General features: G+C 39.0%; 1 protein-coding gene across 2 annotated transcripts in view; it reads left to right on the top strand.

Annotated features, from left to right (window-relative positions):
• Window positions 1-27,391, top strand: part of GABRB3 (gamma-aminobutyric acid type A receptor subunit beta3) — a 224,126-nt gene that overhangs the window by 150,866 nt on the left and 45,869 nt on the right. For both annotated transcript variants that reach the window (XM_059371734.1, XM_059371733.1), the window contains exon 4: window positions 5,835-6,055. In XM_059371734.1, the coding sequence (XP_059227717.1) occupies window positions 5,835-6,055 (221 nt within the window). The remainder of the gene's footprint in view (window positions 1-5,834; window positions 6,056-27,391) is intronic.

Here is a 27,391-nt window from a genome sequence, read left to right as displayed (position 1 = left end):
ATGAGGAAACACTTGGGTTTTCCTCCTCATTACCTAACCTCTCTCCACTGAGTCCCATATCCCAGGGCTATAGTGTCCACTGGAATCTGTCACAGTATAAACCAGAGAGAGGAGGCTTCCTTGTATAGATAATCATTTCAGATACAGATGAACCTGGTAAAGCAGAAGCCCAGGTGGTCTCAACTGGTGTCCTGGGTCCAGGTCCACACAGACACACATACATACACTCAGGCAGTCTGTGACTAGAGATGGAACAGCACAGAGCCTGCTCCCCTGGAGACATGGCTGAGCTAACCTAGGAGGCCAAGGATGGTTCCTCTATATGGGCTTCCAGTTGCCTTCCCTGGCAAGGATTTAGGGCTGGACAACTGAGTGAATGGAGAAGCAGAGGCGGTAGGAGGTGCTGGAAGCTGAGGGGGCTGAGGGCCAGGAAATCAATGTGTTTACTTAGGGCCCCCCAACTATCTGTTGCCAGCCCCATTCCCAGGTTGGATCTGCACCTAAGCCAGAAACCCAGTGTTCTCAGGCCCCCCCCCCCCCCCAGGCTGTTGAAGCAGCTGCTAACACAGTGGATGAGAATCACTATCTATGTATACACATTCAGTGTGTATACATTAATTAATGTATAGGAGGGATATTTTATAAATGCTCCAAGTACTGCAAATTTCAGCTATCACCCAAAGCACAGTGTTTGGAAATCAAGTGGTTCCAAATTATACCCAGAAGGAACTCTGTGGGCCTATATTCCCAGCCAGGTCTGGAGAATCTGGGACAGGGCTAGGAGCGAAGATTTTCCCTCTCAGTCCATGAAGGCCCCACAGCAGAGGGGGTTCTGTGTCTCCTGGACACAGGGCCCCACCATTGTGCCTCAATTGGCAGCTATTTCTGTCACTCCTGATCTCTAAACCATTGTTCCCCTCCTGCATCTGTCAACATGTTCTGTCTAGATGTGCTGACATGACTGGTTGTGCCACAGCCAAGGGTCAGTGCCAGGAAGCAGACTGCCTCTTCCTACCACAAGTAGCTTGTGTAAGATCTAATTAAGCCTATCCTCCCAGGGTGAGGTTTCTGGAGCTCCCAGGGTGAGGTTTCACACGGCGCAGTGAAGGGACTTCGTGGCCCCCTGGCCCCCACCCCTCCTGGACACCCACTACTCTCATGAGCCTGCTCCTCCCAGACTCCTGCTTCTCCCCATGCCCTCCCCGTTCCTGTACTTCATTTCTCTGTATTTCTCACAGAGCCTGGATCCTCGATATTGCCCCACTCCTTCCTCCAGCCCTTTTCCTCCAGACCTTTGCTTTTCCCTACACCAGACCCTGCTCTCACTCTGACCCCCTTTGACCCCCAAAGCTCCTAATGCAGCTTTTCTCTATACTCTCTTCTTCCCTCATCCCCACCTCTCCCCACACCCACTCCTCCCTACTGTCTCTGTCCAGGAGCGTTAGTTTCCCCTGCAAAAGGCACAGGTGGGAAAGGAGGAAACAATCACAGCTTCCTCTCACCCTGGCAAGGGCTACTGGTGTCTGAGAGTTCTGCATCAGGGTGACTGCAGACCCTTCCCTGTGCTCAGGTGGATCAAATCACCAGAGCCAGAAAGATGAAAGTCAGGGACACCGGGAGCTCTCCAGAGCCCCAAGGAATGGAGAGCCTGGCATTCACCACCAGGATCAGAATCACCAGTATTGCCTGGTTCTAATCCCCATCAAGGCAGGAGCCCCCAAAAGCCCTGCATTTGAGAAACACCATTTCAGGGCCTTTCCCCTTTCTCCTTCCACCCCCCGCCAAAACTCCCCTCAGATGCACCGTGTTTGGGGGTGACCAATACAAGAAATAAATGAATAAAGGCAAGGAAGGCTCACAAAGGCTCTGGGGAGCTCTGAATGTGGGAAGCACCAACTTGTCTGGGATCTCCTGAAGGAAAGAAACTTTCACAAGGCATCTGTATACATAGCAGCTGTGCTAAATGTTTGCGAAGATGGGGGCACTTAGTGGTTCCATAGTGTTTATTCCCCTCAAAAACAGCATTGACTTATATGACCTGCTTCTCCACCCTTTAGAAATCTTTGCAAACCGTCCTCCCACCAAGCTCATTTCCATATATTACACAGAACAATTTAACTCCTGTCCCTTAGAGCTTCGGTTTCGAGGTTGAGAGTTGCACCCTATAGGGAGGTAGCCCCAGCTTCAAATCCCATGTCCTCTAGTTACTCTTGTTTAATGGGGCATGCAGGGGAGGGAGGAGGCAAATTACTTCAGCTCTTCCATTTTTTTCCCCTTCATCAATTGGGGATGATAATGAGAATACTAATAATCCCTGCATTACGTTTAAGTGAAATGACATTAGAAATGACTGGCATATGCCAAGGGATCAGAGCGTGTTCACTGTTACTGTCATTTGTCTGCCAATCTGTACAGAAGGAAGTGGGATACTCAGTAGTGTCCCCACTGATGTAGTGAAGCCATTGCTTCAGAAGGCAGAAGTTGGATTTAAATAGCTATTTTTCCCTGTCTGTTACCTAAGCTCTCAGCAACCCTAATCCACTCAAGTCACCTCAGCAAACACCCAAGACCAAAATTGAGAAGTGTTGTTAATGGTGTGGAGAAAGCACAGGTCAAAATAAGACCCAGAGCCTGAGCTTGCAGACTCTGGATGACAACTGGGTTCCCAGGATAAACTGACACATTCCCTCCATCCTCATGGCAACCCATGTGAACGCCAGTTGGAAGGGAACTCAGAGACGTGCTAGACTTCATGACTCAGGCGTAGGATGTGGGCTTAGAAACCAAAGAGAGAAGCAAGTGAAATGCTTCTATTTCAATAAGAATGTAATTTGGAGCATTATATTCAAATAGAAAATCTTTTAGCTGCTACTGCTGATTTATCTCCACCTTGTTGTGCCACTAGAACTTTGAATGTTTCAGTTAAAATGCATCACCTACATTAGCCATCATGCATGGTAACACAGGGAATGCGATGGCACTCTTTGGGGGTCCATTCGCAGCCTGAGGTTCTACATCAAGCCCAATATCTGTGAACTTTTAGGATTTCCCTAACCTGCATCCCCCTTACACTTGTTCTCCCTTATCAATCACCAGCAAACACTCTCTACTCATTTTGGTCTTTGCTCATCATCTCTCTTACCTCCACACAACCGATCTTCCCGATCTGTGATTTTGTGTTTAAAATAGGTTTTATTATTATTTGGGTATGGCAAGGGCAACAGATCAGGAGACAGCTGCCATTGGAAAGATAGTTTGCAAACCACAGACCTCAAAGGAAGGGGGTACACCATCCATTACAGGGAAGAGGGTGGTGGCACGCACAGGGAAGCACTAGGGTTGGTCACAGGAAAGAAGGGAAACTGTGGGCAAAGAGCTTTATTGTGGTTTCCATGAGAATGAATGGGCATATGGGAAGCTGGATAAGCAGGCTTAGGATGGGCTAGTTTGAATAATTTAAGTGGGCCCTGGGGTCTAAACTGTCCCTACTTTCCTGGTACTTAAACATAGTTGAAATATTGGCCTGGAATGTGAAAAAGCCCAATAGAGAAGGCACTTGGGGAATGAGCTCTGGATTGGTTGATTTGCATCTGGAAAGCACAATCTAGACCTTAACAGAATTGGTTGCTGTCTCTAGGAATTGGCTAGCCCTGAAGGAAAGGAGGAAAGTCCTTCCAGGGTCAGCCAGGGTCTAGAAGTGCTTATTTAAAGCATAAGGAAACAGAAAATAAAAGACTATTAATACGCTTGGTTATGCCACTTCCTACTGGGCTGTCAATGGCTTTCATTGGCTGAGGAGCTGACATTCGAGGTCTTTTTTTTTTTTTTTTTTACATTCTGGTCCCTGCTACAGAGTCCAGGCTTGCCCACCACACTGTCCTTTCCTCCTTTTGAAGCCTAAGTTTCACATAAACTGAACTCCTCACTGTCTCTCATCAGTTCAGTAAAATCAATGAAACAAAAGCAATATACTTGTCGGAGTGCCTGGGTGGCTCAGTTGGTTAAGCCACTGCCTTTGGCTCAGGTCACGATCCCGGGGTCCTGAGATAGGGTCCCGTACCGGGCTCCTTGCTCAGTGGGGAGCCTGCTTCTCTCTCTGCTCTGCCTGCCACTCTGCCTGCTTGTGCTCTATTTCTCTCTGACAAATAAATAAATCTTCAAAAAAAAAAAAGAAAGAAAAGCAACATACTTGTATGCTTCTTTTTCATGCCCCCTCTCCAATATCTGGCTAACCAAGGCCTATCTTTAATGTCACTTGCTCTATGAGAGCTGGAGATGGTGTGTGGCCCAGGTCACACAGGTAATGCCAGGCACAGAGCTCTGTCCATGTAAGTGCTTAGGAAAAAAACTCTTCTATGTTTCTTCTCACCCACTCAAATACTATCTCTCCTCCCAGTTGCAGATAAAACCTCTATAAAGACTCCCCAGCCCATTTGAATTTGCTGCCCCCCCCGTCTGATTTTTTTTTTTTTTTAATGGCCCTTATGGCTTAAAATTTATCTTGCTGATAGTTGTTTAGCATGTATTGATTTTGTCACCTTGCCTGTGAGCACCTGGAGAAGAACATCCAGGTGTGTTCTTTGTCATTTCAGAGCCTTCTGTGCTCTACTACTGATGAGATCAGTAATAAGTAGACATTATTAGATTAATAAGCACTGAAAACTGCCCTGTGAATCAGCAAAATGAGTATTGGATGGGATGTCATAAGACCTGTGTCTAGGATGGGTTCTTGAATTGATTTGCAATGCCACCTCTCATTGCCCACAAAGCCAGGCTGTTTGCAGACATCTGGAAGTGTGTGATTTCAGACTTTTCTCTAAGTAACAGTGATTTCTCCTTCCCTGGTCAGAGAGTTTACCCTCTTCCCTTTGGATTTTCAGCTTGGGTCCTTCTATAGTGGGTTCAGGATGTCCCATGAATATTACCAAATTTTCAGACTTGATTATCATAGATTGGAATAGTGATTGCCAAAAGAATAAAAATTTACAAATAGAATGTTCATGTTTAGCCTGATTTCTTTTTTCTACTTTCTTACTGCATACTTTGCAAAGAAACAAACAAAACAAAAACAAATGAACAAACAAAATGTAGGATCATCTGTCTAAATACTTGCTTGTTTTGCTGGCAAGCCTGTGGGGGTTGCACCATGGCCCATTTCCCCCTCTCCTACACACAGCTTTAGCTATAGGCTCCCGTTTTCCCCAGACGAATGCATCGTCATTTCAAGATGATGATACCGCCTAGTTAGTGTGGGAATGGCCATGGCATTCTGAAAGAGAAAGAAAATGTAATGACATAGAGACCTCCCACAGGTACTATGTCTCCAGGGTGCAGAGGGTTTTTATTTCCAGCTCTCAAGGAGGGCAGGAGAGGGAAGTGGCTTACCTTGTAGAGAAAATCTGTAGATAGAGCTCCTCTGCTGTGGGTGGTAAAGATGCACGATTGCCTGGTGGGAGATGGAGGACCTGGGGAGTTTTCAGGGTCCTGCCAGCAACCTGATTTTATGATTACTTTTAAAACATTTCTTTTGACCTTTATATTGATTTGGCTATTGCTTAAATGCCAATATGTCTCATCTGGTTCTTACTTAAATAAAACAGAGGATTTTTTAAAAAATTTATTATTAAAAAAAAAAACAACAGGGCATTTATAGACATGATTTAGACCTATTAAGCCTCATATTTGCATTTAAAGAAAGCAACCACTGTTTCCTACTTTGCCTGAAAGTAATGTCCATTTCTCCTGGGTTCCAACCTGAATCTGACCAGTCATGAAGGGAATATGCCTGTGGCTGTGCACAAACTAATTCTTTTCTTTTCTTTTTTTTCCCCCAGGATTACACCTTAACCATGTATTTTCAACAATATTGGAGAGATAAAAGGCTTGCCTATTCTGGGATCCCTCTCAACCTCACGCTTGACAATCGAGTGGCTGACCAGCTATGGGTGCCTGACACATATTTCTTAAATGACAAAAAGTCATTTGTGCATGGAGTGACAGTGAAAAACCGCATGATCCGCCTTCACCCTGATGGAACGGTGCTGTACGGGCTCAGGTCTGTCTGCCTTTTCAGGGCCAATTTTGCAGTTGCATGATGCATTGGCGTTGAATTTCTCACTTGAGGTGATTATAGGAAGGGAGACCATGTCTTCACATTATTAGGGGACAACCACAAAACACACACACACACGCACACACACACACACACACACAAACATCTTAGAAATACAAGATTTGGGGCATTATTGTTACCTGAGGATGGATTTCCCCTATTATAACCACAAAGTCTTGTAATTAATATTGCTGTGACACTGCAGAGCTTTTCAATAAAGTTCTCCCAAAGCTGTTTGCCCAGGTGAAAAAAATGTCTAGTTTTGCCATTATACAGTATAATCTCCTTAGAGCTTCATGAGGTAGTGTCACCAATATTTATGGGAATGACTAAATGTGAGGCTTCCTGATGAGACTCATCTCTCACCAGGTCTCATAATGAAATCACTTGACTCAGTAAACCAGACTGCTGCCTGGAACCCTGAGGAGGCCCTGGGCTTCCCTGGTTACCCTGGAAACCACCAGATCTTCCCATGATGCTCCACCACTGCTGGTGGCTAATTTTTTTAATATTATCACCCTTGCTAAATGGTGATCTTAAAAATCTTGTGTTGATTTTGCAATGATTTTTGTTTTGTTTTGTTTTGTTTTGAAGTAATTTGTGTGTCTGTGTCTGTGGGTGGGTAGGTAGGCATGGGTGTGAGTGCGTACATGCATACATGTGTGTCTTTCTTTTATCCTGGCCTAAAAGCCTTTGAGATCTTGTAGGAATGACCACAGTTTTGAGTAGGACACAGGTAGATATCTTGGAGAAAATATTTGTCGTAAAATTTTGTGAGTCCATATTGCCTTTAACTAAGACTCCAGCACATCTAAAGGAAATCATAAAAACATATATTTAAATCCATATCACTGTGACTTTTACTGCTTGAGATGAAGAAAGGGGAATATTTAACATTGCCTTAAAGTAGAAAATATTGAGTGACTTTCTCAAAACAGCAATATACAGAATAAGAGACAGAATTTTAGCAAAAAATTGGACTTTGTAATGGAGGAAAGGTGGTGCATGTCAACCAAGCCATGGTATTACTGTAGGGAAAAAGTTCAGATTGATGTTTTTCTGGACATTCCAGGCATTTTATATTTTTTCCTAGAAATCAAAAACATGGATGTAGAATTCTGGAAGTTCTGACAAGTACCTCAGTTGTACAAAAGATTACCCAGAAACCATGTGAGCATGAAATGAGGAGTATGAGGAGTCATGTCCCTCCTTTATCTGCCCCACAAAATATGAATAGAAAAAGTGTGTGTGTGTGTGTGTGTGTGTAGAGAAAAAAGAAACAAATATCAATAAAAAATTAAGCCTAGACTTCTTGGCTTTTTTAAAAAGAATTATTTATTTATTTTAGAGACAGAGAGAGAGGAGAGAGAGAAGATGAGGAGGGCTGGGAGGGGGCTGAGGGAGAGGGAGTAGGAGAGAAGCACACTCTGCTGAGTAGGGAGCCTGAGGCAGGGCTCAATTCAGGACCCTGAGATCATAACCTGAGCCAAAATCAAGTCAAATGCTTCAACATCTGAGCCAGCCACCCTAGGCTTCCTGGCTTTCTAAACAAAACTTGGTATTTGGGTCCTCTCTATTTTTATTTTTGCATTCTTTATTTTCTTACCAGAGTGAGAATATGTTAGTATGCCTCTGTTGAAACTTTAACTGTTAAGATAGTGTCTTGGTCTTTTCACACTGCTATAACAAAATACCATAAGCTGGGTGGCTTACAAACAACAGACATTTATTTCTAACATTTCTGGAGCCTGTAATACAAGATCAAGGTGCCAGTGTCAAGGGACGGCCAGCTTCCTCATCCACAATAGGTGCCTTCTTGCTGTGTGCTCAGCTGGCGAACCCGGGAAGGGAGTTCTGTGGGGTCTCTTTTATAAGAACACTAATCCCATTCATGAAAGATCCACCCTTATAACCTAATACCACCACCTTTAGAGGGTAAGATTTCGACATACGAGTTTAGGGAATGCGGACTTAAACATTCAAATCATAGTAGTCAGAATGATACGATATGAATGAAGGAACTGTAATAAATTTCCAAGCTGTGTTTGCAAGTGTTGGATTTAACAACATAAAACATGAAAGAATAAGGAAACCAAGAGAATAAAACTGTATCCTTAGCTAATACTCTGCCTATAAATTTATATATAAAAGTTAAGTAATCATATAATAAGCTTTGGGAAGTTTTCAATAATAAACTTGGTACAATAACTTCAAGAACTCTCTAGTCAAATTTATATCCATTATACATCTCAAACAGCCTTTTAAGTCAGTAAATGGATTTCTAAATAAATAGCTGTTTTTATTCAAATGTAGTCTTAATATACTCCTTAGATCTTTATTTAGAACGTCATATTTTTGAAACAATTCTTCAGATCTCTGTGGACCTGGACAAGCTGTCAGAAAGAAAAATCTCTAAACAACAGACCGCCACATTCTGCACATGCTTAACAGCTACCCTGTGCCATCTGATTCCTTTTGAAATTGGCTGATCTAGAAATTTCTGTCTTTAGATTTAAAAATCACACATAGCTATAGAAGTCAATTTGAATTTGAATTTGAAGTAATTCAGATTTTTGGACAAGAAGCACTTTAGTATTTCAAAATACTGATAATGTTATTAAATTCATGTATATACATATTCTGACTTATTCTATGTGAACCGAAGTACCATTTGTATTTATTCTATTTTATATACACACACACACTCTGACACACACACTCACAGTATAGGTATTGTGTTTTTGGTTTTAAAAAAAAAAAAAACAGTGTGAGTGCTCACATTGGTAAGGCACCCTCTGTCATCCTCTTGGCCCCAAACCCTGTCGTCCATTTGTTCTCTTTCTCCTGTTATGTTCACTGGATCATATTAGTGACATGGCAAACCAAGAATGGGCCAGTGTATGAAAGCCTAGTGATATCCTTTTGGAAGCCAGTATATCCTTTTGGTATCTAGGTACCATGCATGAACCTGAAGGAGGTCTAATACAGCTGAGGTCTTTAGTCAGTTAAACTCCCATGAAGCTTGATGGAGCACTGGGATCGTTGTTTATCTCCTGCTTTTACAGTGCTGCTGATGAAATTCCAGCCCAACAGGGATTGCTTTCTTACTGGCTGTATCTCGGAGATACTGGTTATCCTGGATGTATCCCTGAGACATTAGTGTTGATTATTTTCTCCCCATTTGAGACTGGAATTTCCTTCACCCAGCTATATGCAGTTGCCTCTACTGGTAGGTCAGTCACTGTTAAGCTCCTCCAGCCATTGCAGTACATGATCAATGAGGGCTTTTTCTTTATCAAGCGTAGATGAAGATCTCTGGCTGTGGATGAGCTGTCCATGATGTAGGTTTGTACGTCATCTCAGTATTATTCTGGGAAGTCAATAATCCATTACTCTGATGACTCTGCAAAAGTGGTCGATGACTGCTCACACAGATAGTTGAGAGTGATCATGCTCTTGTAGCGATAAAAAGTCATTATAAATCAGAAACTGTTTTTTCAATGACTCTTAAAGCCCCTTGAGTTGAAACTTGGGCTAACGCTACCATGAGCTCATTGGATTGAGCTCAGCTAAATAAAACAGTGATGAGCCTTTTACACACTCTATGTCACCATGTGATGTGAGAGAATGCTCTAGATAGGGCATACATACCATCCTAAAATAAAACTGGGGCTCTTTGAATTTCCTTTGGGCAGCAAAACCTTTTTAGGAACTAGGAAAATCTTGGCTAAGATGCTTATGGATCTTGGGGCTGTTCCTGTCACAGTTTTTCAGTTTTCTTTGGTTCTGGGCTTGAGATTTTTGCTGTTTGTGAGAAGGCAGAGTCGTCCCTCTCCTGTCTTCCCGTGTTTCTTTTTCAGTCAACTGATCACCTGATGTCACTGAATATCTTACCTAGCACCATTTTGTAGCGTGACCTTTTCTCAGGACACACACTTCATCTTTGATTTTTTTTTTTTCCTGATGCTAAGAATTGGAAATGGGTTCACAAAACAGTATTTGATTTGCTTCAAAAAGCACCTGAGGAACTCAGGTTGAGTCATCTTCATCAAAACAGTGTAGCCATGTTCTTCCTGAGAAGCTTATTGCAAAATTTGTTGGAAGATAAACTGCAACATTTCCACTTGCTATTAAAAAATACTCAAAATTGTTAAAGTTGACATTCCGATAATGAAGAAGTTGAATGCAATATTAAGATGAAGCTACAACGTATTTTACAAAATTCAAATTAAGTCACCTAATTGGTTTGGCTGTCATCTTATTCTGAAACCTTTTTATACAGTGGTTCTGACCAGACATCTCTTTCCCCCAGAAAATATGCAAACTAACAGAATTAATAAGGCCCATGTGATTTGAGCACAGGCGTGCTTACTTTGCAAACTCCTATTTTGCCATTGTTTCTCAGTTACTTCTATGTAAGTAAATAACATATTGGTGAATTACTTTCTAAAAAGGATCATGCTGGGACCCCTGGGTTTCTCAGTCAGTTAAGCATCAGAGCCTTGATTTTGGCTCTGGTCATAATTTCAGGGTCGTGGGATTCTTACATTGGGCTCTGTGCTTAGCACAGAGTCTGCTTGTCTCTCTCCCTGCCCCCTGCTTGTGGGCTCTCTCCCTCTCTCTCTCTCTCTGTTTGTCCAAATAAATAAATAAATAAATAAATTTTTAAAAAGAATTATGCCAGTATTTACTTCTATCAGCAATCAGTTACATATTTAGTGTTGTGACATCTGCTTTGGGCTTTATCATTATTTTGGTTACTGCAAGTAATCTATCTATTTACTTCATCCCTCAGGGCTGGAGAAAAATCTCTCATTTCATTTTATGTTCATACTCATAAAATTCTATATCCTTCCTATGCTCATCCATTCTTCCCCTGCTTTTAAGGACTGTTTCACACCTTCACTTCAGTCACCTCCCGCCACGCTCATTTGACATTGCCTCCTACTTTCATTAAAAACACAGAAGCCTCTTCATCTTCCCATTTCCCATCTAACATGCTTGTTACTCACACTTTGAATCTTCCACTCACTCTTTATCTTGCTTCCAGTATGCAGACCTTCCTTCCACTCTTCAGAAGTATCAAGCGTTACGATGCCCCTGTCTTAAGGCCTTTGCACATGCTCTTTGCTGGATATAATACAACACTTCTAGATATTTGTGTTTTTAGTCTCATGGAGCAGTTATGTAATTGAGGACAGTTCAACGGTCACCTCCACAAGAATTCCGCTTTGATTGTCTATTCCCTTTCTATTACAACATATTGCTTTTATTCACATTAGAGCACTTATTTAGATGTAACTTTATTTTGCCATTTTATTCCATCTCTTAGGTATTGACTTTTTGTTTATCAATAATGGTGGGGAAGCCACCATGAGAATATAAATTCTCTGAGAAAAGAACTGTTTCTGTCTTATTTATTGTTCCATCCCCAAAACCTAGTGCAGTGCTGGGTGGAAAATATATTCTGTGAGGATTAAATTTAAATTCTAATTCTTTCTGTAGCATTTCTATTTTTATATTTTCTATTTAGATTCTTAGTCCACCAGAATTCATCTTGGTGAGAATTATGTTCATTAAGTATTACTTTGAACAAGTGCTATAATATGTCCAATCTTTCCTACATAACAGGTGACATTTCTGAATTCATTCATGTCTTCATTTCATGGCTTGTAGCAGAATTTTGTCATTTCTTCAGACAGCCCTTTCATATCTTGATAAGGTTATTCCTATTCATTATGTGTGATGCTTTTAGGAATGGGATCATTTTTGTGTTGTTTTCCCAACTAACTTTTACTGATATATGGGAAAGCTATAGTCTATTTGCTTATAAGTATCTTTGTTTGGGCATTTATCCAATATCATATCCATCTAGGCTAACAGTTTAGTTAATAATCTTGAGGATTTTAGTCTAACAGTCATATTTTTATAATGATTTTTATGTTCATTTTCTTTAGTTTTATTCTTATTTCTATTTCCTGATTATTGCACTGATTTCAACTTCCAGAAAATGAAACACAATAAGGATAATAGTGTACATTATTTCCTAGTTCTTTGTTATAATAAGAGTGCTTTTTGTATCACACTATGAAAAAATGATTTGCCTTTTCAGTTTAAGGTAGTTACAAATCATTCTTTTACTTTCATTAAAAAATGTTCTGGGAACTGTGTCATGAGTTTAATAACACAGATATCACCAATTTATGGAATTTATATTCAAGAACTAATTATAAATCAGACAACTGGCCCCAGATTATTTTTTCTTTACATATCAGAAATAAAAATAGATTTTTATTAATTCACCTTATCTGCTCATTTTCGTAATTTAACCTGTAACTGAAATGTATTAATACCCTTCCTTGATTCATCCTTAACTTCCTGAAATAAATCCTATTTTATCATGGTGGGCAATACTCTGTAAAAAAAAAAAACTATTACATTTGTTCTGTCCATGGCAAACTTATAATTGTTTTTATTTTCATTGAAACATGATTGACACAAAATGTTCTGTTAGTTTCAGGTATACAACATATTGATTCAACAATTGTATATATTACTCAAGAATACCATGATAAGTATAGTCACCATCTGTCATGATGCAATGTGATAATATTATTAACTATACTCTCTATGCTGTATTTTTCCTCTCTGTGACTTATTTATTTTAGAAATGGAAGTCTGTACCTCTGATTCCCTTTATCTATTCTACCAACCCTCCACACTCCTCCCTTCTGGTAGCCACCAGTTTGTTTCCCGTGTTTAAGAGTCTGTTTTTTGTTTGTTTCCTGGCTTGCTTTGTTTGGATTCAACAAACAAGTGAAAGCTTATGGTATTTTTGTTTTTCTGTCTGACTTATTTTACTTAGCATGATGCCCTGTAATTTCATCATGCTGTTGCAAATAACATTTCTTTTTATGGCTGAATCATATCATTGTGTGTGTGTGTGTATCACATCTTCTTTTTCCATTCATCTATCAATGAACACAGGTTGCTTCCATAATCTTGGGTGTTGTAAATAATGCTGTAATAAACATAGGGGTGCATATAGCTTTCCAAATTAGAACTTTCATGGACGGGGGTAAGCGCCCATAGTGGAATTATTGCATCCTATGGGATTTCTATTTTTAATTTTTTGAGGAATATTCATACTGTTTTCCATAGTGGTTGCACCAGTTTATGTTCCCACCAGCATGCGGGTCCCTTTTTTCCACATCACTGCCAACACTTGTTATTTCTTATCTTTTTTGATATTTGCCATTGACTGGTGTGAAGTGATATCTCATTGTAGTTTTGATGATTGATGGATGATGGATTGATGATTTTCCTGATGATTAGTGTTGTTAAACATCTTTTTATATGTTGGTTGGCTATCTGTATTTCTTTGGAGAAATGTCTATTTAAGTTCTTTGCCCATTTTTTAATCAGACTATTTTTTGATGTTGAGATGTGTTCTTCATATATTTTAGATATTATTTTTTTATCAAATATATCATTTGCAGATATCCCCTCCAGTTCAATAAGCTGAGTTTTTGCTTTGTTGATGGTTTCCTTTGCTATGCAAAAGCTTTTTATTTTGGTGTAGTCCCAGTAGTTTACTTTTGCTTTTGTTTTATCTACCTGAGAAGACATATCCATAAATATGTTGCTATAATTATTCCTTTAAAAATCTTTAGACAACAAGTTTATTGGTGGTAAACATACCTTGTGACCTAGTCATAGTGCAGTTTCGCTTGTCCCCCACCATCACCTTATACACTGTTCAGTGAGGCATTACTTAACCTTATAAGAATTTGGGCAGATCTCTTGGTTTTCTGCCAATATTTTAGTAATAGATCTTTTTTTTTAAATTTAATTTTATTTTTTTCAGGGTTCCAAAATCCATTGTTTATGCACCACAGTGCTCCATGCAATGTGTGCCCTCCATAATACCTACCACCAGGCTCATCCCACCTTCTCCCTCCCTCCAAAATCCTCAGTTTGTTTCTCAGAGTCTATAGCCTCTCATGGTTTGTCTCAGGAATTATCAGGTCAATGTTTAATACTAAATTAGATTTAGCATTAATATTTTCTCCTTCCATAGCCCTGCCCTATTTTAGGCTAGAAGCCTGTAATGGCAAAGGGAGGATAGTTGATTTCTCAGCCTCCCTGATTCTACTTTTCTCTATACGTCTTTTACCCCACAACCCAGATTGACAGTTTACGTAAGACTCCTCCTATTTTGGAGATTTAGGGGATGGAGGGAAAATAAGGAAAAAAGATTTTACTTGAGCTAGTATCATTTTTTCCCATAGCTTCATACTCTCTGGTCTTAGAAGATATTGAAAATTGACTCTTCTCAGAGCTTCCTACCAAGAGGGACCTTTCTTCAGCTGGTCCCTTGACCAGCATTGGGGCTTGGGAGAATAGCAGAGTAGAATGTGTTTCTATTCCATGGAGTCCCTTGGAACACTTTCCTAAGCTCCAAGAATCCATTTTCCTGGTCAGTGTCTATCTCTCTACCCTCTAGGAAGCCATGTAATAGAGGAGCCAACATAACTTTGGATCTTCTATTTTTTACATGTAGCTCATGTGTGATCCACAGGAAATATGCCTGCATTCCTACTCTGACAATCCAGTTCCTATTCAGTCTCCTGTGTTCTTACCACCTCAAGACTATTCTAATTGTCCCAAGTCTGAAGTGGACACCATTCCTCCTGGAATCCTGACTGGAAGAGATAATCTCCCATAGGGATGGCTGGAGATCATCCCAAGAAATCTATTCCCAGGTTAATTCCTTCTCTCCCATTATTCTGACTCCAATTAAGATCTATGACTTGGCTGAAATTTCTAAGAACCATGGACCGTTTCACCAAATTCCCTAGTAAATTATTTATTGGTGAGGTGGTAATGTGGAACACTCACACACTTGTGATATATACCATATAGATTCTGTTAAATATAGCAATAGATTATATCTGTCTTTATATTTCATAGTATGTTTTGATATAATATGAATCAAGAAGATTTCTCTCTTTGTATGTTCTGTAATAGATTACATTATATAGTAAATATCTATATTTAAGGGTTAGTATTCCTGTAAGTACTTTAAAAAAATTACTCATAAATATACATGACGTATGAAATGTTTTGTATAGAAGCATGGTACTTTGAATAGGTTCTTTCTTCTTCTTCTTCTTCTTCTTTTTTTTTTTTTTTTTTTGCTTAAAACAACAGGAATTTATTATCTCACAGTTCTCTAGAAGCTTTTTATTTTTCATTTTATTTTATTTTATTTCTTTTCAGTGTTCTAGAATTCATTGTTTATGCACCATACCCAGTGCTCCATGCAATAAGTGCCCTCCATAATACCCACCACCAGGTTCTTGAATGACATTTTCTACCCTGGTATACAGTTTCAATTTCTGCTATATTTACAGATTTCTCTAAGTTTTCTTCTTGTATCAATCTTGAAGATTTATGTTTTTTAGGAAAATGTCCTTTTTAATCTGGCTCTTCTAATTAATTAGCATGTGCATATGCGTTGCCCCCTAGAATATATTGTTTTATGCCCTTTTTCATTTTTAATTTTGTTCAGTAGCATAAAGAAATATTTTTTTATATTTTAAAGAGCTAGCTCTTGATTTTATATCATAATTCTGTTTCTTAATTTCTTCTTTATTTTACTTTTTTTATTTTTTTGCTTTCTACCACTGTTCTATTTATTTGTTTTTTTATATTCAGTTAGCCACTGTATAGGACAACATTAGTCTTTGATGTAGTGTTCATTAATTCATTAGTTATATATAATACCCAGTGCACATCACAACATGTGCTCTTCTTAATACCCATTACCTTGTTACCCCTGCTTTCCACCCCTCTTCCCTCTGAAACCCTCAGTTTGTTTCCCCAGGTCCATAGTCCGTCATGGTTTGTCTCCCTCTCTGATTTGTCCCTTCCATTCCCCTGTAGTCCTCTGTGCTATTACTTATGTTCCATATATGAGTGAAACTGTATGATAATTGTCATTCTTTGCTTGACTTACTTCACTTAGCATAATCTCCTCCAGTTCCATCCATGTCAATTCAAATGGTGGGTATTCATCCTTTCTGATGGCTGAATACTATTCCTTTTTGTATATATACCACATATTCTTTATTCATTCATTGGTTTAATTTCTGCTTTATCTTTATAAATAGCCCCCTCCCGTTGATTTTAAAGGTCTCTTTATTGGGGAGTGACAACAGCAAAAGGCAGACTAAGAACCTTCAAGCTCTTGTTTCTGTACAGAAATATCAAAAAAATAAGCAGAAGCTGTCTGAAGCAACTTTATAGGAGCTCTGGAAAATAATCCAGAGTCCAGAGAAGCCAACCAAATGCCAAATAAGAAAAAACAAAAACAAAAACAAAAACAAAAACAAAAAAACAAAACACTATATTCAAAAGAGTTGGAAAGTTTTGTGACATTTTTAACCTACCATTTCCCCATCCCCACCCTGGTTCAGGGGCAGGTGGCAGGTTAGTTACCAGTTTTCTCCCTTGCAATGCAGGGAACAGAGGAAACCTTGTTTGTAAATTGTTGTGTACATATGTTCTAAAGTGTCTGGAAGATAACTAAAGGACTGAAACATGATGCCCAATCTCTGTTTATACAGGTAACTCAGAAAGCAGGCAGGAAAAGAAGAGCAGGTTGTGCTCATAAAGGCTGCATGTCTACAAACCCAATAGGTGTCCAGGGCAGGAGACTCAAGGTAGAAATATGAAATAGACCATGGAAGGCCCAAAGGCGAAACTGGAGTGAGATTCTGAGAAATAAGGTTTTTCAAAAGCAGCTAAGTATACAAAATTTAGAAAGTTTTGCATATGCCCAGGCAAAACATATTCTTAGAAAAGTCCTGAGAGGACCTGAAGTTTTTACCTTGGTTGATCTCCACGCACAGGGCCATTCTAGGCAAGTGGTGAAAGAATGTGCCAGGACAGAGCCATTCTGCAAACACAGGAAGAGGTAGTTGTTTGCTCTATTGATTGTTTGTTTGGGCTTTTTGTTTGTTTCAGCTCCTGTCATTCAAAGGCATTTCTGTTAAAACATTAGCTGACCATGAACTAATAGAACAGAGATTTTGCAAGTTTTACTGATAAGTAAAGTGTTTTTTAAAAAGTTTAGAAATACCTCAAAATAAATGAATTATTATGACCTTCCTTAAAAAGAAAAACAATAACAAATAAGACAGCAGCCCCCACGGGAAGGAAAAAAAAATCTGATTTTTAGAGATACAACATTATAATAGTCAAATGACCAATTTTTAAGAAAAAATAACACAAGACATACAAAGAAAGAGTAAAACATAATTCATTTGGAGGAACAAAATAAATAGACAAAACTGTCCTTGAATATGTCCAGACACTGGACTTACTGGATGAAGACTAAATTGTCTGTCATAACTATGCTCAAAGAGCTAAGGGAAAACATGGACAAAGAAACAGAAGGGAATTGAGAAAATGATACATGAATAAATTGCACAAAATAAAATAAAGAGGTAGAAATTATAAAAGGGAACAAACAAATTCTGAAGCTGAAAAACACAGTGATTGAAGTGAATTCACTAGAGGGGGTTCAGCACCAGGTTTCAGCAGCCAGAAGAAAAAAATCAGCAAATTTGAAAATAGGAACATTAAAATGATCAAGTCTGAGAACAGAAAGAAAAATGATTGAAGAAAAGCAAATGAAGCCTAAGGGACTTGTTAGAAACCATAAGGTGCACCAAGGGATGAACATGAGAAAGATGCACAGAGATTATTTTAAGAAATACTGGCTCGGGGCGCCTGGGTGGCTCAGTGGGTTAAGCTGCTGCCTTTGGCTCAGGTCATGATCTCAGAGTCCTGGGATCGAGTCCCGCATCGGGCTCTCTGCTTAGCAGAGAGCCTGCTTCCCTCTCTCTCTCTGCCTGCCTCTCCATCTACTTGTGATTTCTCTCTGTCAAATAAATAAATAAAATCTTAAAAAAAAAAAAAGAAATACTGGCTAAAAAATTCTGGAAGTTGATTAAAAAAACAAAAACAAAAACAAACAAACAAAAAAACACATGAATCCACAAATCCAAGGACCTCAATGAACTCCAAGTAGGATAAAACCAAAGAGACCCACACTAAGACACATATAATCAAACTATGAAAAGCAACAGATACAGGGAGAATCTGGAAATCTTCAAGAGCAAAATAACTCTTCCTATATAAGGGAGCCTCAAAAAAGATTATCAGCCATTTTTCTAATCAAATAATAAAATTTTTTTAAAAAAGCCTCTGCTTTCGGCTCAGGTCATGATCTCAGGGTCTTAGGATCAAGCCTCACGTTGGGCTCTCTGCTTGGCGGGGAGCCTGCCTCCCCCTCTCTCTTTGCCTGTCCCTCTGCCAACTTGTGATCTTTCTCTCTCTGTGTCAAATAAATAATAAAAATCTTTTTTAAAAAGGCATAATAAACTCAAAAGTTTATAAAGAAAGCAAAACAAATTCTTAGTCGAATGAATTATTTAATTACAAGGATGAAAAATTATCTCACATTATTTTTTTAAGATTATTTATTTATTTATTTGTTTGACAGACCGAGATCGTGGGTAGGCAGAGAGGCAGGCAGAGAGAGAAGTAAGCAGGCTCCCAGCTGAGCAGAGAGCCCCATGCGGGGCTCCATCCCAGGACCCTGGGATCATGACCTGAGCTGAAGGCAGAGGCTTTAACCCACTGAGCCACCCACGTGCCTCTATCTCACATTATTTATCAGTGAATTTCAGCTAGAGTTTAAATGTGAAAATTTCAGTCTTAATAAAATTTAGAATTAAAATTAAAAAAAAAAAGAAAGAAAGAAACCTTGGAGACCAGAAGGCAGTGGAATGATTAAATATTTAAAATGTTGAAAGATAAACACCTGTCAAAAGGCAATTGTAAATCTTGCAAAATTGCTCTTCAAAAGTGAGGAGAAATTAATAAATTCTCAGATAAACCAAAACTGAAGGACTTCATTACTACTAGAACTGCTCCACAAGAAAGGCTAAAGGGCGTCTTCAGTTTGAAATGAAAGGATATTAGACATGAAGGTATATGAATATTAAAAATCTCCAGTAAAGGTAAATGAAACTAGTTTTACTTTAATTATTTTTATAACTCCACTTTTTCTGTTATTGAAAAGACAACTGCTTAAAAATAATTACAAAGGTATGTTGTGAGGTACACAGTATATGTAATGTCAATAACACAGGGTGGTGCAAAACAAAGGTAGAGTTTTTATATGTGGTTAAAGTAAAGTTTATGTCAATTCAGATTAGATTATTATAATATTAAGATGTCCCCCATGGGAACCAAAAAGAAAAGGACATACATCAAGGAAACAAGAAGAGAATCAAAACATCTCTCTCGCATACTCACACACAAATCAACTCAACAGAAAAGAAAAAGATGGAGGAAATGAAGGAACAAAAATCTCCTGAACATACAGGGAATAGAAAAAATGTAGAAGTCTTTCCTTATTACTGATTACTTTAAATATAAATAGATTAAACTCTTCACACAATAGCTAGAGACTGGAAGAATGGATTCAGAATAAAATAGAATCTACCCATATGGTACTTAGGAGAGACTCACTTTTGATCTAAAGACATACATAAATTTAAAGCGAAAGAATAGAAGAATGTATATTCCATACAAATAGTAATCTAAAGAGAGCTGAAAGATTAGAGTAGAGATAGATAAAATAGAGTGTACTAACACTATGTAGAAAAATCAATGGAATGAAAATTTGGTCCTTTGAAAAGAGCAACTAAGTAAACTAACATTTAGTTAGACCAACTAAGAAAAAATGGAGAAGACTCAAATAACAAAAACCAGAAATGGAGAACATTACTACCAATTTTATAGAAATAAAAGACTTACAAGAGAATACTGTGGAAAATTATATACCAAAAAATTGGATAATATATGTTCAAGTCATGATCACATGGCTTACAGGATCAAGCCCCAAGTTGGGCTTCATGCCCAGTGGGGAGTCTGCTTCATACCCATTAGGATGGTATTATGAGAAAAAGAGAGCGAGAGAAAGGAAGAAAAGGAAGGATAGAAGGAAGGGAAAGGAGAGGAGAGGAGGAAAGAAGAAGAAAGAAAAGAAATGTGTTGGCAAACTTAGAGAGTAAGTGGAATCCTTATGTATTGCTGATGAGAATATAAAACAGTTCAGCCACTGGGAAAAGCAGTATGACTATTCCTCAAAAACTTACACATAGAAGCATTGGAAGGGCCAGCAATTCCTATTCTAAGTATGGACAAAAGAAACAAAAGCAGTGACTCAAACAGGTAGACTTACACCAATATTCACAGCAGCATTATTCATCATAGCCAAAAGTTAGAAACAGGGGGTATAGCTCAGGGGTAGAGCATTTGACTGCAAAAGTTAGAAACAAACCAATTGTCCATCAGCATATAAATAAACAAAATGTGGTATATCCGTACAATGGAATATTATTTAGCCCGCCTGCCTGCCTGCCTTCCTCCCTCCTCTCCTTCCTTCCCTCCTTCTTTCCTTCTTTCCTTCCTTCCTTCCTTCCTTCCTTCCTTCCTTCCTTCCTTCCTTCTTCCTTTCCTTCCCTTCCCCTTCCTTTCCCTTTTCCTTCCTTCCTCCATTCGTTTGTTCCTTCCTTGCCCTCTCTTTCTTTTTTTCTTTTTTCTTTTTTTCATAATACCATCCTAATGGGTATGAAATGGTATCTCACTGTGGTTGTGACGTTGATTCCCTTAGTGACTGATAATATTTTAAGCATCTTTCCACATGCCTATGGGCCATTTGTATATCTTCTTTGGAGAAACAGACTATTTAAGTCCTTTCTGTGTTTTTAAACAGATTGTTTGTTTGTTCGTTATTGACTACTAAGAGTTCTCTATATAATCTGAATATTAACTACCTTTTTCAGATATTTTCTCCCCTTCCACTATTTGCCTCCTCAGTCTGTTGATTGTGTTCTGTGATTCACATAAGTCTTTAATTTTTCTGTAGTCCAATTTATAGTTTGTTATTGTTCTTGTTGCCTGTGCTTTAATGCCATATCCAAGAAATCATTGCCAAATCCAATGTCATGAGGCTTTTCCCATCTTTTTCTAGGAGTTCCAAGTAATGTGAATGTACTTTATACTAAACTGTACACTTAAAAATGGTGCAAATGGTAAATTTTATGCATATTTTAACCCAATTTAAAAAAAATACTGTTTCATGTTTAATTTGTTGACTTGTATATTGTTTGTTTTTTGCTCTGTTTGTCTAATAAAGCTGTTTCATACCCATTTTCTGTCCTATACCTATCATCTTCTCTCTGTTTCCAAAGCTTTGCCTTCTTCTACCTTTAAGAAGGTTCTGTAAGTTTGCCCTCTCCTTTCCACTTTAACTACTATCCCCAGGCAGGAACAGCAACATCATCTGGGAAGTTCAAAATTACAGACACACCCCAGACCTTCTGCTCAGAATCTGCATTTTAACAAATTCCTTCAGTGACTTGTATGCCCATTAAGTTTTAAGAAGACATCCCTACCATTAAATTATTTTCAGCTGCGTCAATTCTACTATCTGTTTTCCATATAAATTTCCAATTTAGTATCTAAGGCTGGAAATCCTAGCATTCTTTTTCATAGCTTTAATAGCATCTATTTCTGCCTTTTTCCCAGGCTGTTCTTTCCCTGTTTCTCCCTGCTCTTGTTCTAAAGAGAGCATATGCATTCATGCCTTTTGACTACAAGGCAGATCTTCCAAATATTTCAACTTTCATTTTTCACACTTTCATACTTTTCATAGAACACTTCTTTGTTTTATTCATGATTATCCTTGGGTGGGATATATCCTAGAGATAAAGTGATTTTTTAGTGAGACTATGGATATGGTGACCTTGGTCTCCTTCAGCTTCACTTTCACCTTGGAGGGCTTAATCCTTAGGGTATAAATCTGAAAATCTGGTTAATGTGTTCCATTTTTTATGCCTAATTGCATTCATGCAGAGTAGGACCCTCACTTCTGACTGCCTGGTTAACTGACTAGGTGCAATGTATGATACTTTGCATAGTCTTGAATGATATTTTCCACTCTGGTATGCATGGCTTCCAAGTCCTGTAGATACCTGCCTTTAGTAGCAATGGATTTTCTTTGAGTCAGTGGGTTACATGCATTCAGCTATGTTCCCTAACCACTTTCAACCAGAGTTGTGTCCTCTGAAGATATAGAAGGGAGGAGAGAGACAGAGAAAGAGAGAGAGCGGAATTGGGGGTTTGGATTAGCAGGCAAGGCCAGACCAGTTGCTTGTCTGGCTCAGTGCTGTTTTCTAGCCCTTTCCATGGGAAACTTACACATGGTGATGAAGATGTTCTATAATCTGTACCATCTGATACAGTAGTTGCCAGGCCATATGTGGCCACCGAGCACTTGTAATGTGGCTAGTACATCAGAGAAACTGAATTTCAAATTTTATTTCATTTTTAATTACTTTAAAAATTTAATGTAAAATAGTCACATGTGCTAGTGTCTACCCATTTGAACAACATTCTGGAGGTGAAACTCTGCCAAGTGACATAATCAGACCCAGATAGGTGGGGAGTACTTTCCTAGTTCCTTCAAACTGATTCCTCCCTTCCTCTTCAGAGCGCTGAGCCTGTAGTGTTCTCCTTAAGAACTTCCTCAATCATCCATTCTAACAGTTCTGACCCTGGCTGATGATTGAGGACCTGGCATACACTTTTCTGTTGGTTTTGGTTTTCAGTACTCCTAGCAGTTTTGGCCTTTGTGTGTTGCTTTATGACTATATTGTTTGAAAATCACGAAGAGATGCATCAGAGCCTATCTCATTTGCCTGATGTGACTACTCATTTCACCAAGATTGATATTTCTACAATGATAGTGAATTTATCCTGAAACATAGAGATAGATGCTCCTGTTTTAGAAAAAGTGCCCTGTCTACAAAGGGCACTGCTATCTTACGACACTCTTGAGAAGTATCAGATTGTGATTTCCATTTATTAATAGGAGAATGTATGCTTTTCTATGTATGTTGTCACCTGTGTTGATTGTTGTATCTCTTCTCTATTGCCACAATGTTGCTGTGTAACAAATAGCTGGAAAGCCTCAATGCCAGATGATAGTAAGTGCTCATAACTTGTGTGTCTGTGTGATTAATGAGTATCTCTGCTTGTCCTGGCTAGCTCACTCACAGACCTTCGGGTGGGTGGTCTCTGAAGGGATGAGTAGGCACCTCCATCCTGCTCCCCATGGTCATCGTCTACCTAGGACCAACAGATTCATCTGGGCATGGCTTTTTCACAGCAAAGGCAGAAGCACAAAAGGAGACCAAAACCAGAATGCCTCTTGGGAGCTAAGCTTGAGACTGACACATGGTCACTTCCACATATTCCGTCAGACAAAGCAAGTCACAAAGCTGGCCCTTATTCAGGAGGTGGGTAGACAGCTTCTTTTTAGTGAGAAGAATTTCAAATGACATGGCTAAGAGTGGATATTGGGGAACAAGGAAAGAATGGGGCTGCCAACAAAATCAACTTAACCTAATGACTTTCCCAGCAACATGCTCAAAGAATCTGCATAACAACGGCTTTCAGACAGTTCTGTGAATATATTTCCTTTTTTAAAAAATATTTTATTTATTTATTTGACAGAGAGAAAGAGAGAGAGAGCACAAGCAGGGGAAGAGGCAGAGGGAAAGGGAGAGGGAGAAGCAGGCTCCCCACAAACTGCGGAAGCCCGATATGGGATTTGATTCCAGGACTCCGAGAATTATGACCCGAGCTGAAGTCAGTGGCTTAACCAGCTGAACCACCCAGGCATCCCTGAGAATGTATTTTCTTATGTTTTTTTGTAAAACAAAACAAAAATTAGAATAACTTAAATGTTAATTTAGGCCTCGTGTTTTCTCCACATTGAATAGTAAGCACTTGCTTTAGAATAATACTTAGTTTGAATTATTTGACTTAGGTTCTTAACCCTGCATCTGTGTTCCTATTCCTGAAAAAAGGCCTGAGGAACTTGGCATTTGGAGAACCAGGAAGAAGAGGACTATGACTTACCACAGAGCTGTTGCAAAGGGCTGAATGGTTACCTATAAAGCAGTAGTCCAGATGTACTGCTATCCCATGAGCATAGATATAACCATTGCCCAGAGTTCTCAGACATGCAGCCATCCCAAGTGCAAGCCAGAGGTCTATACACAGGAGGTGCTGCTGACTTGCTTTGGGTTCTGTTAGTTTAACAAGATTATGATCAGAGAGCCAGGACTCTACTGATGGCTGCCATTTTCCTGTCACCCTCCTTGTAGGCCAGGCCATAAAACTCACGGGCATAAACATTGGCCTGCTAGGAAATCATCGTGCGGTAGAAGGATTCAGAGAGACTATCTGGTACTAATTCAGGGGGTGTCTGTCACTAAGCATCTTGACCAGTAAGCCTATGGAGCTCTCAGTGAGTTAGTAACTGCATAGGGCCAGGGCTTCTACTTAGAGTGGTTGAAAGGGCAGGTGTCCCCTCTTGCACTGAGATTTGGGGAATTAAAGCCAAGAAGAGCTAAGCTATCTCTTTCCCTTTCTACTTCTTGAGTCCCATGCTGTATGCTTTTGTGTGACCCCCCCCCCCCCATATCTTCAAAGTCTTTGTTTTGTTCAGCGACTATTCATGGGACACCCAGTGTGTGCATGTGGGAGCTATTCCAGGCACTGGAGAAATGACTGCTTATAGAAGACTCTCAGACTCTGCTCTCAGACTCATCTGAAGAAATAAAAGGGACCTACAAGTCAACAAATAGATGGATGTTCCAACTGTAGGTAGTTCTGAGTGTAATGAAAGTATTCAGTGAGAGGAGAGGTAGATGAGGCTGAGATACTTTAGTTCTGAAAGGACTCTGAGAATGCTTACTCAAGGACATTTTCATTTCTGTCCTGCCTGGCTTTTACCATGAATCTAAAAGTTTAGTACAAGATGGTGAAAAGATTGTGCTGAAAGCTTAATGATGTCGCTGTAAGGACCCCCGACTCTGCCCATAGCCCACCTTTCCCAAAAACATTGGCAATAGGTATCTTTGCACCTTGGCCAACAAATGGACGTTTCAGGCAAATGTTTTGTGGTAATAAGTGTGCTGAGCAGTCAACAGAAGCATTTCTGCAGCAGCCTCTCTAGGTGGTCTGTGGGGAATTCTGCATTTGTGCAATGACATGAGGAGTTCGCATCTGCCCTTATTACTATTTTCAATTGGTGGAAATTTAAAAATGCTGACATCAAAGTACATCTCATAATCTTAATATAATTGAGACAAAGTGAAAATGTTGAAGGCAACATGTTAAGTCACGGGTCTCCTCGACTCAGGCTTCCTCACTCAACTGTATGGGCAAAGGACACAGAGGAGAGTTTATAGATGATGTCCTAAGATGGCTGTTACCACATCATAGGACTTTAAATTTTCTGGAGATAATGATACCCTTATAAGCTTTGAGTTTATTCCTTGAATTTTTATACTTTTGACTGTTAAACATAACTTTATGAATATATCACTTATAAAAGCAAGACTATCTACTAAATTCTATCCTATTCCACAGTAAGTTAGATATTACTACTGTTACTACTGTTAAATATTACTACTGTTACTGTTACTATAGCATGTAGAATATTTATTTTTTTCTTTTACATATTATATTTACATATTGTCACATATATAATGAGAATACTGTATGTATGTGTAGGATCTCTGTGTGTGTACATTGTATACATTATGTGTGTATATATATATTATATGCATATGCATGTGCGTATATATAATTACAAATTTCTGTACCTTCTTTGAGCTTCAACAAGAACTTCATTCCGTGAGTAGGCTTCTAAAAGCTGAATATACAGGATGTCACACTTTAAGGCAGAAGAGATATCAAAGAGGGAGTAGCATGTAGGATTCTGGTTTGCTGGATCTGAAAGTTGCATCTGCCTTCTAGTAGTTTTGTATATGTGGCTATCAAACTTACTCTTCCTGAGCCTTGGTTTTTTTTGTCTGCCAAAGGGGAATGATAATAACACTTCCATAGCATGGTTATTAATTAAATGCATGAATGTTCAAGGGCTGAGCATAAAGTTGGGTACAAAGCAAACTCTCAACCAATGTTACATGAAGTACACATATGATTCCATGCTGTGCTGAGCAAGAAGGTAATAAATCAACATCCTTTTCTGTAGTGTTTCCCAGTCCTCTATCACTTCTCTACTTCTCTTATCTTTTTTTAACGTTCTACTTTCAGCACCCTCAATCTGATTATTTGTAAAGAAAGCACATACTGAGAGGTAGACACTTTTTCTTGACTGCCATCTTTCTCTCCTTTCCTATCCTAAGCATAAATTGCAGCTATAGATACTCTAAACACTGCTCTCTCTCAATAAGTAAACAAAAAAGTAACAATGACACCCCCCAAAAAAGTATCTACTGAAGAGTAATACTGCAGAAATCTTCAGGCAGTCATGTTTCTCATGACCCTGTCACTAATCCTTAGAAATAGTAGAATTCTCAGATTACAGAGGGCTGTAGAAGTGAGCTTGATATTGGTTAAATTCTCCTCTCAGGACAAATAAAGTTTATTGGGAAAAATATAAAAAGTTGTGTGTGGATATTGGGGAGGTTTCCCTGCCCTTGGTTCGTGTCCATTAACTAGGCTTGAGCTCCCAGTCCCACAGACTCAAATTCCCTCCTACAATTTCTGCAAAGCCCCAAGCCTCAAAATTTGGTCAATTCATGCATAAAGTCCACTCCCCAAACCAGTCATGAATTTACCCAACTTGGAAGAAGGTTTTATGGTTCAGGGAGCTGTTCTGGCCTACCATACCCTTCTTGATCTTTCGGCACCCCCCCCCCACCTTTCCTTTTTCTTGCCTTTCTGTCCCAGTGGCACACAGACCTCTTTCCTTCTACTGTGTCATCCCTGTACTTACCTTTTGTAACATGAGTATGCTCTTGTGTCCTACGTTCACCAGGAGAGCGTTTTCTATGTTATTTCTTCCTTAGGAAAAAGAATAGTAAATATATATATATATATATATATATTTACTGTATTTGTCAAGTAAATTGGAAAAGGACTCCTTTTTACAGCCAGTCTTATGCCAGAATGAAAAGACAAGACAGCAAGTATACTGGGAACCCTTTTACAGATTCTTCCAACATCATGTTACACTTCCAGTAATGCCCATGAAACACATTACATAATGTCACAACCAGTGTGAATCCCTAAACAATTTGGATATGTTCATGT

The sequence above is a fragment of the Mustela nigripes genome, chromosome 13 (genome assembly GCF_022355385.1).
Source record: "Mustela nigripes isolate SB6536 chromosome 13, MUSNIG.SB6536, whole genome shotgun sequence".
Classification (NCBI taxonomy): domain Eukaryota; kingdom Metazoa; phylum Chordata; class Mammalia; order Carnivora; family Mustelidae; genus Mustela; species Mustela nigripes.
The sequence above is the reverse complement of the archived record's forward strand: the minus strand, read 5'-3'. Positions and strand labels throughout refer to the sequence as shown.